Below are 12,862 nucleotides of genomic sequence, written 5' to 3' on the forward strand. Positions count from 1 at the left end.
TTGAAGAGAATTTGGACATGTGTTACATCTAAATTGCAAGAGTGACTGGGAAATGTGATAATGCTAGGGAGGCAGTTGCTGAGATACAATTCTATTCCTGAAGAACCAAGGAAAGATTTTGGTGGAAAGGTAGCCGTCTCTGCCATACCTGGATTATGGTCTCTATTCATTCCACCTTGGCCAAATATTTAACTAGAATCTCGGGATGTTTCTTGAGCTGTAAAATGTTATTTGGATTACGTTAACTCTAAGGTTTAAAATGTTAGGGGAAAAAAGTTATGATTCTTATGAAATCATTTAGCTAAAAAATTCATAGATTTTCATATAACTTATGAAAAAAGCACCAAACTTTGCCAGGAACACAAATGTTCCCTTGCTTCTTTTCTCTTAATCCATGATACCACTTGAGTAATTCATGACCCCTCTAACTTTATAGCAGTCTGTAATCTAATATGAATATAAAATATTAGAGAGCTTCCTCCGTATTATTTCTTCTCAAATATGCTTAGATTTGAATATTTACTTAATTAAAAGCACAACTCTTTCATTGGGTCTTTTTTTAGAAAGGAAGCAAGAGAAATTGCAGTAATATTTTACTTAAAAATGTATCTAAATGTGAATTTTAAAATTTTGTGATTTATAAACATTTTTTATTTTTCCTGAATTGGCCTACATGAAAAACAGATAACTCACTATTTTTCTAAACTATTCAGAAATGATCAGTCAAAATGACTGAATGTGGATATCCCTTAAATTTCAGATACTTAGTACTTGTATATTATGTTCTTACTTCTATTCTCAGTCTACTCACCTTATAGTCAAGCTATCTAGACTGACTAGATGAGTTTGTGACTATGTGTATGAAACTATTTAACCTGAGATATTTTTCCTTGTTTTTTTTCCTCACTCAAAGAAGTAAAATGTACATGAGCATGACTGTGTGCTTCTCCCCCCAATTTTTTTTATCATCACTATTATTAATTTGTTTTCCCGGTATTTAAGTTTTTATTTAAATTTTGGTTAATTAACATACAGTGTAATTTTAGTTTCAGATGGATAATTCAGTGGTTCTATTATTAAATTTAATATTAGTAGGGTTCTTGTTTTTATATTCTTTTCTTCTCTTCCATACTCTCCTTTTCTTCTAGTTTTGGTATAATGTTTTTGTGGTTCTGAATGGAGCAACACTTAAGTAGTTAAGATGAGCCAGACATTGCGCTGGATGCTTTTTTTTTTTTTTTTTAAAGATTTATTTATTTGACAGAGAGAGATCACAACTAGACAGAGAGGCAGGCAGAGAGAGAGAGAGAGAAGCAGGCTCCCTGCTGAGCAGAGAGCCTGATGCAGGACTCGATCCCAGGACCCTGAGATCATGACCTGAGCCAAAGGCATCGGCTTAACCCACTGAGCCACCCAGGCGCCCATGCTGGATGCTTTAACAAATATCTCTTCTGATCTTTTCCTCAGTTCTGTTCAAAGCTTTCATTGTTCAATTTGAGCACCTAAAGTTGCTGTGTCTGAGTACCTTGAAAATATACCATCATCGAAGAAAAGTCCTATGTTGAAGGATAAAGAGATAATGTTATCAACCTGCAAACCTTTTTCAAAGGACCCAGAAATAGTTTTCATTTGTTGTGCAGAGTTTCCTTGTTTTCCTCCTTTTTTGGGGGGGGGCAGAGGGGAGTGTTCAGGAGACAGAAAAGTAAAAGTAATTACTTAGTTTTTTAGGACAATACTTAAAAAAACAAAGAATTCAGTTAAAAAAATGGGCAAAGGACTTGAATAGACATTTTCCTGAAAAGGACATATGCATGGCCAACAGGTAAGTGAAAAGATGCTTGATATCACTAATCATCAGGGAAATGCAAATGAAAACCACACCTGTCAGAATGGCCATTATCAAAAAGACAACAGACAAGTATTAGCTAGGCTGTGGAGAAAGGAGAACTGTAAAACATTGGTGTGAATGTAAATTGGTATAGCCATTATGGAAAACAGAAGTCCTTGAAAACAAGAAAAATATAACTATCATATGATCCAGCAATCCTACTTCTGGGTATATATCTAAAGGAAATGAAATCATTACCTCAGAAGAGATATCTGCACCCCATGTTCATTGTACTGTTACTTAAAATAGACAAGACATGGAAACAACTAAGTCTCCACCTGACAGCTAAATGAAGAAAATATGTATATATACATTATGTGTGTGTGTGTGTTTGTGTGTGTGTGTGTGTGTGAATATTATTCAGTCTTAAAAAAGAAGGAAATCCTGTTGTTTGAGACAACATGGATGAATTTTCTGGGCATTACACTGAGATAAGTAAGCTAGAGAAAGACAAATACTGTATGTTTTCAGTTATATGCAGAATCTAACAAAGCCAAACTCACAGAAATATAGAGTAGAATGGTGGCTGCCAGTGGCTATGGAGGGATGTTGGTCAAAGAGTGCAAACTTCCAGCTGTAAGATGAGTAAGTTCTGGGGGTCTAATGTACAGCACGATAATTATAACAGTACTGTATTATATACTTGAAAGTTTAGAGTAAATACTAAATGTCATCACCACAGAAGAATGGTAATCTTATGAGGGGATGGAGGTATTACTTAGTCTTAATATGGTAATCATTTCATAATATATATGTGTATCAAATCATCATGTTGTATACCTTAAGCTTACATATTTTATAGATCAATAATATGTCAGTAAAACTGGGAAAAAAAGGATATTACAGTTGACCCTTGAACAATGTGGGGGACAGGGATGCCCCCCTGCCCCCTATGTAGTTGACAATCCGCAAAAACTTAGAATCTCCTAGAACTTAACTCCTAATAGTGAGCTGTTGATCAGAAGTCTTATGCACAACATAAACAGTTGATTAACACATTATTTTGTTTGCTATATATATATATGTGTGTTCTATATATGCTAAAGAAATATATATATGCTAAAGAGCATATATATATATATATGTATATATATGCTAAAGAAAATGCTGTTCAAGGGTCAACTGTATCTGCTGAATTACCAAAGGTTGTTATAACCAGGGTTCTTCATCTAATTATTACCATTATAAAATTTGTAAGTGTTCTACAAAATTAAAATGTTATTAATATTCTGTCACCATTTAAGCATTAACTTAAGTACTATGCCTTTACAATCTATTATTAAAATAATCAAAGGTGTTGCCTAACTTTTTGAAAAAAAGTCCATGTACTTGCATATGTTATAATACACTCTAAAATCTAAGTATTTATTTCTATACAAAAAATTTTTAATTTTATTTCTGTTCTCAGGTTTTGCAAATCGTTTTTCAAAACCCAAAGGACCAAGAAAACCACCACCAACTTGGAATATTTAACACAACTTTGGAATATAGGCTGCAAGTGCATCTGCAAATAAGAGTACTAAAATACTATTAGCTAAAATAAGGTTTCCATATTCATTTCAACAATGAAGATAATGTAATGTGTCAATAGCAATATTAGAAAAGAATATTCAAATAAGTGCCAGAAACTTTACATTTTCATCTCATATTGGGCTGGAAACTGGAAATAAATTTGTCACTTGAGCTTATGTAGAGAACACTGTATGAGACACAGTTTTCGAATGGACTTATTTTTCATTTTGGAAGTTATTTTTATTCTACTTTTCTACACAAATATAAGCCTCAAAATATTTTTTTTTATAAACTTCAAAATGTTTTTAAGAATTGGATCTCAACTGAATGTTTACATTGCCAAAATTACTACAGAAAGTGTTTCACAAAATCTGACCTGTGCTTGTGACAATGACTATTCCCTAGGAATTATTTTTGCCTAAATGGAGTACACCTTGCACATCTTCCCAAAGGTGGAAAACTAGAGAACTAGAGTAATAAAAGAAGTTGTGCTTAAGAGAATAAAATATGTAAACAAAATCATTTCTGTATTTGGATATATCTACTAACAAGATGTTCAACTACATTTCTGATAAGTTTTAACCAGTTATTTAGTTAGCAAGTCTAGAATAATCAGCAAAATAGCTATCCTTTGGTAGCATTTTTCATTTCGAAGGTCCTGCATAAATACATGCAACTTATATCCAACCAATCAGAGGTTTAAAAAATTTTCTCTATGAATGTGGGTCTGCCTTAGTTTTAGAAAATCTTGAGTTTTCAAATCTGATTTTATGTAACAAATAAGTCAATGGTTAATTGTTACAGAGGATTCCAGAGTTCTCCTAATGACTTTAACTTAGAAGTCTCTTTCTTTTAGAAACATGAAATACTTAAAACAGCATTTGTTCTTCAATACCTTTCGTTAGGAAGCCTAATGATAGGGCTAATTGGATGATATGTTAACCTATTTATTACAGTACAATGTACACAATAGGTGCTGAATAAACTTTGTTTTAAAAACCAGCTTTAGTGTTCATTTAGCTGAATACTTCTCCAGGCACTAGTGGTGTTCCTGAGTACTTCATTGTAATCAATTACTCCCAAAGATCCTCATCAAGGACCAAATATGTTAACAGAATCTTAGGTAAAATCTAAAATCTTGACGATGGAATTGTGAATGAATTTCCGGGCAGCAACCTTGGTGAACAGTGACGATTTTTGGAATGTTCTGTGGTAGACACACTTCTCAAATTCATGCAACCCTATACTTGCGACTTGGGGGGTGGGGGTGGGGAGGAGAAACTTGTTTAAAAAAGCTTAAAAACAAGGTTTTCCATCTAGAATTTTTTCGTCACCGTGGGGATGGATTCGACATAAATGATGGCCGCTACCTCTCCAGGCTCGGAGGTGAGGTGCGGCGGCGCTCACCAGGCGTCCAGGCAGTTCTCGCACCTGCCTTGCCAGCCTGGAGCTGTAAGCATAGCAGTGCCCACGAAAAGGTTAAAACATGTCTTCACTGCGGCCCCGTTCGATTCTAAACCCAAATCGCCCTCATTTTACGTATGATCAAGTTCCCCTTTCCTCTTCGGTACATCGCTTGTCCAAAGATAAAAGGCCGCAGATTCTTCTACCTCACAAAGGTTATGAGAGGACTACGAAATTTAAAAGTACCTATGGAGACCACCGACTCCGTATAAAATGACGAAGCTGCACACGGACACGATAATAGGAACGCGCTGGCCGACTCTGAAAACCACTAACATTGTTTCGGCCGTTAAGGCGGTTGGCGGCAATTCTCCGCCCAGCGGCGGTTGCGTCGCCGCCCGAAGCGTGACTCGGCGCACGCTCTCTTTCCGCTCCTCCACTCCCAGAGTTAGGGACGCGGCGGGGGCCTGAGGGAACTACCGCTCCCATGAGGCTCTGCGCCTCCCAGAGTGTTTTACAATAGAGCTTGCTCGGAGAGGCCTGCGGAGAAGCGCAGGGAACTGCCGCTTCCGGCATGTTCAGCTCCGGAGGAAGAACCGCCGAGAAGGGGAGGGCGGGGGAGAGACTCCAATGCCCAGCGGGCCGTGCGCGGGCGGCGCTTGCGCGATACGCGGACGGGGGGGCGGTCGGGCCATTTAAATGTGTGTTTGTGGGTGAAATGGCTGCGCAGGTCGGAGCAGTGCGCGTAGTACGGGCGGTGGCGGCGCAGGAGGAGCCGGACAAAGAAGGGAAGGAGAAACCTCATGCTGGGGTCTCGCCGCGGGGAGTGAAGCGGCAGCGCAGAGCGAGCAGTGGGGGGTCTCAGGAGAAGCGGGGGCGGCCGAGCCAGGACCCCCCTCTCGCTCCCCCTCACCGGCGGCGTCGCAGCCGCCAACATCCCGGGCCGCTGCCGCCAACGAATGCAGCCCCAACCGTCCCAGGCCCTGTTGAGCCTCTGCTCCTGCCGCCTCCGCCGCCACCTTCTCTGGCACCCGCCGGGCCCGCTGTCGCTGCCCCGCTCCCGGCCCCAGGCACCTCGGCCCTCTTCACCTTCTCTCCCTTGACGGTGAGCGCGGCCGGGCCCAAGCATAAGGGCCACAAGGAGCGGCACAAGCACCATCACCACCGCGGCTCCGATGGTGACCCTAGCTCCTGCGTTCCTGGCGATCTCAAGCACAAGGACAAGCAGGAAAACGGCGAGAGGACCGGAGGGGTGCCTCTGACCAAGGCCCCCAAGAGAGGTGAGAGCAGGCGAACTGCCCCGAGCTTGGGCTTTAGGTCTCTCTCAGTTCTGATATCCCGCCCCTTTAGCACTGAAAGACGCCAAACCCCTACTTACCTCCTGCTGTTCTACTCCCTTAAGCCCACTGGGGTGGACTCTGGATTTCAAACCGTTGACACAGCCTGACCTACTTGAGGCTTCTCATTTCGAGGCCGAGCTGTCAGTTGCTAACCCCCTTACCAGGCTACCCCTCCCCGCCCCCGCCCTTCACCCAGAGCCTCTACCAACGTTTGTTTTCAAATTCGCCAGGGTTTCCGCGCCGCGCGGTCCTTGGCGTGGGATTAGTGGCTGGGGTATTAAAAAACTGTTTTTCTAAAGTAAAGACCTGTCGCTAAAATCCTTTCTTCTTGTTATCTTTGGTGGAAATCTTAACTGTTCACTCTCCCAGGCTCCAAAATATTCACGGGTATGCTGTGGGGCTTAATGAGTTTGAATTCTTACAGAGGTTACTCGACTCACAGGTTGCTTTAGCTTCTGCAAGGTAAAAATATTAAACGTAGTTCGTAGTGGTTGTTTTTTATCTGGAGGTGAAATCGTTTTTAATTTTTACGTTAAATCTTAATTCTGGGAAGAGGATTGGGGAAGGTTTTCTCTCCCCTTTGATCCTAGGAAATAGGACTAACTGCGACTGTGACGAGTGGGAAATGTGCAGTTAGTGAATAGTTAGAAGCAAGAATTCCAGTTGCAATTTATTCTTTCTGGCACACACACACACACAAAAGGAATTTATATGATTCCAGTAACCCTCACTAGAGTCAAAAATATTGAACCCAGAAAATGTAGGACTACCCAGTTAAATGTGGGATCTAGAGAAATTAGATTTACCAAAATTGGTGTCTTCCTGTTCACAAGTACACGTAGCATTTATTTGTATTTTCTGTGGGGTGAGGGTAGGAATTTTGATCATACCGTGGATTTTTATATGATTTTACATAATATTTAGTTCTGTTTCCTCAGGAAGATTTTAAGATATAAGTATCTTAGTATTTCTTAGTATTGGGCCAGCTGGGTTATTACATGTTAATGAACAAAGCCTTTCAATCTAAAGTTTTGTGAGTCTTGGATTCCTTCCATATACTTGGTCTTGACTTAATCAGTTTTGTTTTTTTTTTGTGGTGCCACTTCCAAATAGTGCAGTTTGTTGCAAATAATTGCTCAATAAATACTTATTGAATTGAGCGAAATCTTTCTTTCCTTTGGTGGTATCCAGATGTTATTTGCAGGAATAAAACTTGTGCCAATCTGATAGGACTGCCAGTTTCCACCACCAGTATGCAGTGATCTTGCTGTCTTCTATTTCTCGTCTTCTCATTCTTGTGTGTGTGTGTGTGTGTGTGTGTGTGTGTGTGTGTGTTTTAACCATATAGAGGTAGAGGGAATCTTAGAGATCAACTAATTCAGATTTATATTGTGGAAGAGGAAACCCAGGCCCAAAGTAGTGAAGAGACTTGTCTAATTAAGTCACAATTAGTATCAAGTACAAACTTTAAAAATTTTTTATTTTAATGAATAATCGGTATAATAAGGAGTAGAACCCAGATCCTTGAATCCCAGTTCAAGCATTGTCCCCCAGTGGCTTGTAGTTCCTTTCTTTTTTTCATAGTATTTTTTTCATGGTATTCAGTCACTTTTCCCCCTTCTTTGCTTACCCCTTCCCCGTGCCTTGGGATCAGAATGGCAGTAGCCAGCTCCATCAAAAACTTCTGACCTTCCCCCTTTTTATGGTGGGATAGGGGCAGTTAAACGTATAGTAAACAACAGTGTGCTTCTTCTCTGAGGATTGCACAGGCCCCGTGTTCTTTAAAAAACAAACAAAAACAAATCTTTAACTCATTGCTGTCTGACAGAACTTTCTTCAGTGATGGAAATGTTCTATATCTGTGCTGTCCAGTATGGTAGCATCAGTCATATGTGGCCCTTGAAATAAGTCTTGAAGACTTAAATGTGGCTGGTGTAACTGAGGAACTGAATTTTTAATTTTATTTAATTAATTCTAGTTTCTTTTGGCTAGTAGCTACCATATACGACAACACAGCTTGAAACATTTGTAGTTTGCCAGTACGTGAAGAAGTGGGTTAAGATCCGGTAATTTCAACATCTTACCTTTTTTTCTGTTAATTGAAATACAGTAATATATAATGTTATATTAGTTTCAGGTATACAACATAACAATTTGATATTTGTATGTATTGTAGAAGGATTACCATAATAAGTCTAGTTTTAAACATTTTAAGTTTTGAGTGAGGGTCTGTTGCATTATGTATTCTGCAGGGAAAGGTCTCCCTGGCCTTATACATGGGGGAGAAACTGTATACTATAGCCTTCTACGTACATGACATAGACTGGTATTTTAAAACTTCTGAGAGCCCTATAGAAAACAAACTGGCTTAACCTTGTTTAATCCAGGCTTTTGCACCCACTTTGATGGCTATCTTTACTTTTTTTCGCTGAACATCTTCATACTTGTTACAGTGGTGTGCAGGAGGTATACCTCTGGAGTCAATTTAAGTTTAACTTGTGGCTCTACTGCTTACTGTTTGATCATGGGCAAACTAACCACTTTCAGCTTCAGTTTTCATGTCTGTATAATGGGATTGGAGTATTCGTTTTACAAGTTTATTATGTGGATTAAATGGGGCAGTATGTGGAAAGTACTTAAAACAGTGGCTGATATTAGGCAATTTCAGAACTGCCTTTTGTTATTTTATCAAGCTTTGTCCTTGAAACAACTCTAACATTAATAAGGAGAATGGCTAGACCCTTGTTATTTACAGTTATGTCTTCCCTCCCTTATCCTAAGATTTTCAGAAAGTATTTTAATTTTTATTTAGAGATAATTATGTATTCACAGGAAATTGCAAAAACAGTCCAGAGAAGTTTTTGCCCTTCATTAGTTTTTCCCAGTGGTTACATCTTACATAACTATTGTATAATACCAACACCAGGAAATTGACATTGGTACAATGGGGTGTGTTTAATTCTGTGCCATTTTATCACCTGTAGATTAGTTTAACCACCACTGCAATCAAGATCCACAACTGTTCCATCACCGCAAAGATGCCCTTGTGCTAATCCCTTGAAAGTCTTAGCTACCAACTATGTCTCCCCACCTTTCTTAACCTCTAGCAACCACCAATCTGTTCTACAACTCTATATCAATTTGAGATTGTTATAGATGGAATAATATAGTATGTAATCTTTTGAGGCTTTTTTTCACTCAGCACGATAACCTTGAGACCCGGTCAAGTTGTATGTATCGAGAGCTCACTCCTTTTTCATTGCTGAGTAGTATTCTGTGGTAGGGATATACCACAGTTTAACCATTCACCTACTGAATGATGTTTTGGTTCTTCCCAGTTTGGTTGTTAGAATAAAGCTTCTTTGAACATTCATGTTCAGGTCTTTGTGTGGGTGTAAATTTTCCTTTATTTCTCTGGGAATGCAGTTGCTGGGTCATAAAAATGTATGTTTAGGTGTTATTTTTTTTTTTTTAAGTTATTACCAAACTATTTTCTAAAATGTCTACACAATTTTACATTCCCACCAGCAATGTATGAGATTTTCACTTTCTCCACATCCTTGCCAGTATCAGGTATTGTTAACTCTTTTTTTATTTTATGTGTTCTGATAGATGTGTAGTAAGTATTACCTCTCATGGACTTGTTGCATTTCCCTAGTGGCTAGTGAAATTCAACATCTTTATTTTGACCATCATTTACTGGCCATATATCAGTAAAATGTCTCTTTTTTATGTCTTATGCCCATTTTCTAAATGAATTGTTTGCCTTTTTTTTTTTTTAACTATTGAGTTTTGAGAATTCTTTGTATATTACAGATACGGGTTCTTTGTCAGATATATTGTTTGCAAATATTTCCTCCCCCTTTTGTTGCTTGTCTTTCTCTCCTCTTAATGTGATCTTTCACAGAGCAAAAGTTGTAAATTTTGTTGACGTCTAATTTTTTCTTTCTTTTTTCTTTTATGGATCATGCTTTTGGTGTCATATCTAAGGTCTCAAGGCTTAGATCCCAAAGATTTTCATCTATTTTTTTCCTTAAAGTATTGTAATGGTAACTTTTACATTTGAATCTCTGATTCATTTGAGTTCTTTGTGTAAGGTATGAGGTGTTCAGGTTGAGGTTCATGTTTCCAGTTTTTCCAGTGCCTTTGTTGAAAGACACTTCTTCCTCCATTGGATTACTTCTATATATTTGTAAAAAATCAGTTCCACTCCCTGTTTTTGTATGATGTGTCAGATAAGGATCTTTACATTTCAAATGGTTGAAGAAAACCTCATGACATATGATTATCATAAGAAATTTAAATTTGGTGTCTAGAAATAAATTGGAACATCACTCCACTCATTCTAATGTATTGTCTGTTAGTTTTCACACTAGAACAATAGAGTAGTTGAGATAGACCATGTGGGCTGCTAAGCTTACTACTATCTGGCTCTTTATAGAAAAAGTTTGCCAATCTCTGAGATCATTCTGCTGAAAGGTAAGTTCCTTCCCACCAGCCCAACTGTACTCAGTCCAGTTTCATGTATTAGTTAATTATAGATTTCAGATTCCAGGTGTTTGGAGTTGCTAAAAAATAGTTTAAACAACGATTTCTCATCTCTAAAACGGGAACTAAAGTGAGTTTTGAAGAGGTAAAGTGACATGCTTAAGATTTTCTAGTTAGTAGGTGATAGAACTGAATTTAGGACCCAATTTTTTTGACTTGTGGTCTACTTTGCTCTTAACTTTTCACTTAAGCATACTTGGATTTTTAACTAAATAAAGAGATACTAAAATATTTTTTTATTTCTTGTAAGTAACGGGCTTGAGTCTTAAACCTATAGTTAGCTGTGTATCTTGAAATCTTAATTTTTTCTCTCCCATTTTTGCTCGTAAAAAGCATAGAACATATTTTGATCAAAAATTACTTTTAATTCTTGTTAAGTAAATTTACAGTTTTAGTAATATTTTAAGATTTTGTAGAAAAAAGGAAAGGGAGAGTAGTCACCCTAGCTCTTTTCTCTGGTGTCATTAAGTAACAGTATATACTCTTTTGTATTCGCTTGTGAATCAGTCTTCCTTTCTCACATTTTTTCATCTTTGACCAACTGTCTACTTTCTGTCACAGGTAGTATCCCCAAATAAGACAACTAATTGTAATTTTCTGTGATGTCAGAAAGCTATTGGCAGGAATTTAAAATCCAAATCCTATTTGGTGGTAGGAGTGAGGAATTATTTGGGATTATGCAGAGAACTCAAACAAATCCTCTCATTTATCAGAGCAGCAACTTTAGGGACTGATACTTTTGTTAATTATGAGGGGAAGACTTTAGGGTATGAAATTTTTGCATAACATAAATACTATCTTTGTGATCATGCAGAGTTACCATGTAATGGGCATTCAGTAAAATATTTGTTGAATGAAGTAATGCTCCCTTTATTGGAGATGGGTCCTCCTCCTGCTTCTCAAGTCCATTAATTGTAGCCAGGTAACTTCAGTTGATTATTTCAGAGGAGTGTTGCAGAGAGTTGATAGAGAAGGGCAAAATGGAAGAGTGTAATATAATAGTATATGCGAAGAGTTTGAGTTTTGGAATCTGACAAGGTGAGCGTTTGAAACTTGGTTCTCATGTACTAGTTTTGTGGCCTACGATAAGTAACCTATCTTATTTCAAGCTGTTTTCATCTCTGTAAAATGGACTTACATATCTTCTTCACCGGTTTGTTTGAGGATTAAAATGAGATAGCATATATGATACCTAGTAGACCCTTCTTGAATAATTATTTTCTTCCCTCTTTCAGAGATATTTTTCCTTTTTGTGGGATTCTCTTGTAGTATACTACATTGTATTCTAGGTCCAGTAATTTCTATCTCTAGTTTTGATATCTCAGAGTTATTGCCAGTATTTCAAGGAATGCATTAAATATTATTGTGAAAATGATAAAATGATAAAGATGGGGAGCATTTACTGTGTGTTCAGTACTGTGATGAGGCCCTTATATTTATTGTATTATTTAATCCTTACAAGAGCTCTGTGAGGTAGATACTAGAATTAACATCTTAAGATAAGAAAATGGAAGTTTAAAGAGATTAATGAGTGTTCCTGGAGACCTTAAGCAGTAAGTTCTAGGGCAGGGACATTAAGCTAGGTCTCTCTAACTGTGAAGCACCTGGTGGTGTAGCACTCTCTACTGCCTCTACAATCCATCTATTTTGGGGTAATAGTAGTTAACATATATTGAGTATTTGTTATATTTTAGGACTATTTTAAGTGCTTTATGTGCTTTGTTTATTCTGCTCACTGATTTTATGAGGTACTGTTAATTCCCCCATTTTACCAATGAGGAACAAGGTACAAAGAAATTAAGTTGCAAAAGGTAATCTTATAGGAGGAAGTACTAGGACAGGGATTCACATTCAGCCAGCCATGCTTAAACGTGATATGGAGTAAAGTAAGGCAGTGTTATAAACATACAGTGAGCTTTTTAGTCATATTTTTATATGGAATGGGAAAGATACCCAGTAAGACTAAAAAATTTATTTTCAGAAAACAGCTTCAGCCCTTTTCTTTAATATGATTACAAAAATATAAAACATTGTACTTGCTTTGATATGGATCCACCATGCTTTTTAAGAATTGAGGATATTACATTTCTTTCAGTTCTAAGTTATAATTCAACTGTGAGAATGATAATAAGAATTTAAGTTTTGTGTTAGAAGAAGCTAATTTTTTTGC

The 12,862-nt window shown here is 37.7% G+C and overlaps 2 protein-coding genes across 2 annotated transcripts in view; both read left to right on the plus strand.

Moving 5' to 3' along the window:
• The window catches only part of PTPN22 (protein tyrosine phosphatase non-receptor type 22), a 57,447-nt gene extending 53,262 nt beyond the window's left edge, over window positions 1-4,185 (plus strand). The window contains 1 exon segment of the mRNA XM_032881401.1: window positions 3,297-4,185. Within this exon segment, the coding sequence (XP_032737292.1) occupies window positions 3,297-3,361 (65 nt within the window). The 3' untranslated portion in view covers window positions 3,362-4,185.
• Window positions 4,186-4,866: 681 nt separating this feature from the next.
• The window catches only part of RSBN1 (round spermatid basic protein 1), a 44,021-nt gene continuing 36,025 nt past the window's right edge, over window positions 4,867-12,862 (plus strand). Inside the window, exon 1 of the mRNA XM_032881402.1 lies at window positions 4,867-6,084. Within this exon, the coding sequence (XP_032737293.1) occupies window positions 5,379-6,084 (706 nt within the window). The 5' untranslated portion in view covers window positions 4,867-5,378. The remainder of the gene's footprint in view (window positions 6,085-12,862) is intronic.

Source organism: Lontra canadensis, unplaced genomic scaffold (assembly GCF_010015895.1).
Source record: "Lontra canadensis isolate GAN:19392208 unplaced genomic scaffold, GSC_riverotter_1.0 scaffold75, whole genome shotgun sequence".
In the NCBI taxonomy this organism is placed as follows: Eukaryota; Metazoa; Chordata; class Mammalia; order Carnivora; family Mustelidae; genus Lontra; species Lontra canadensis.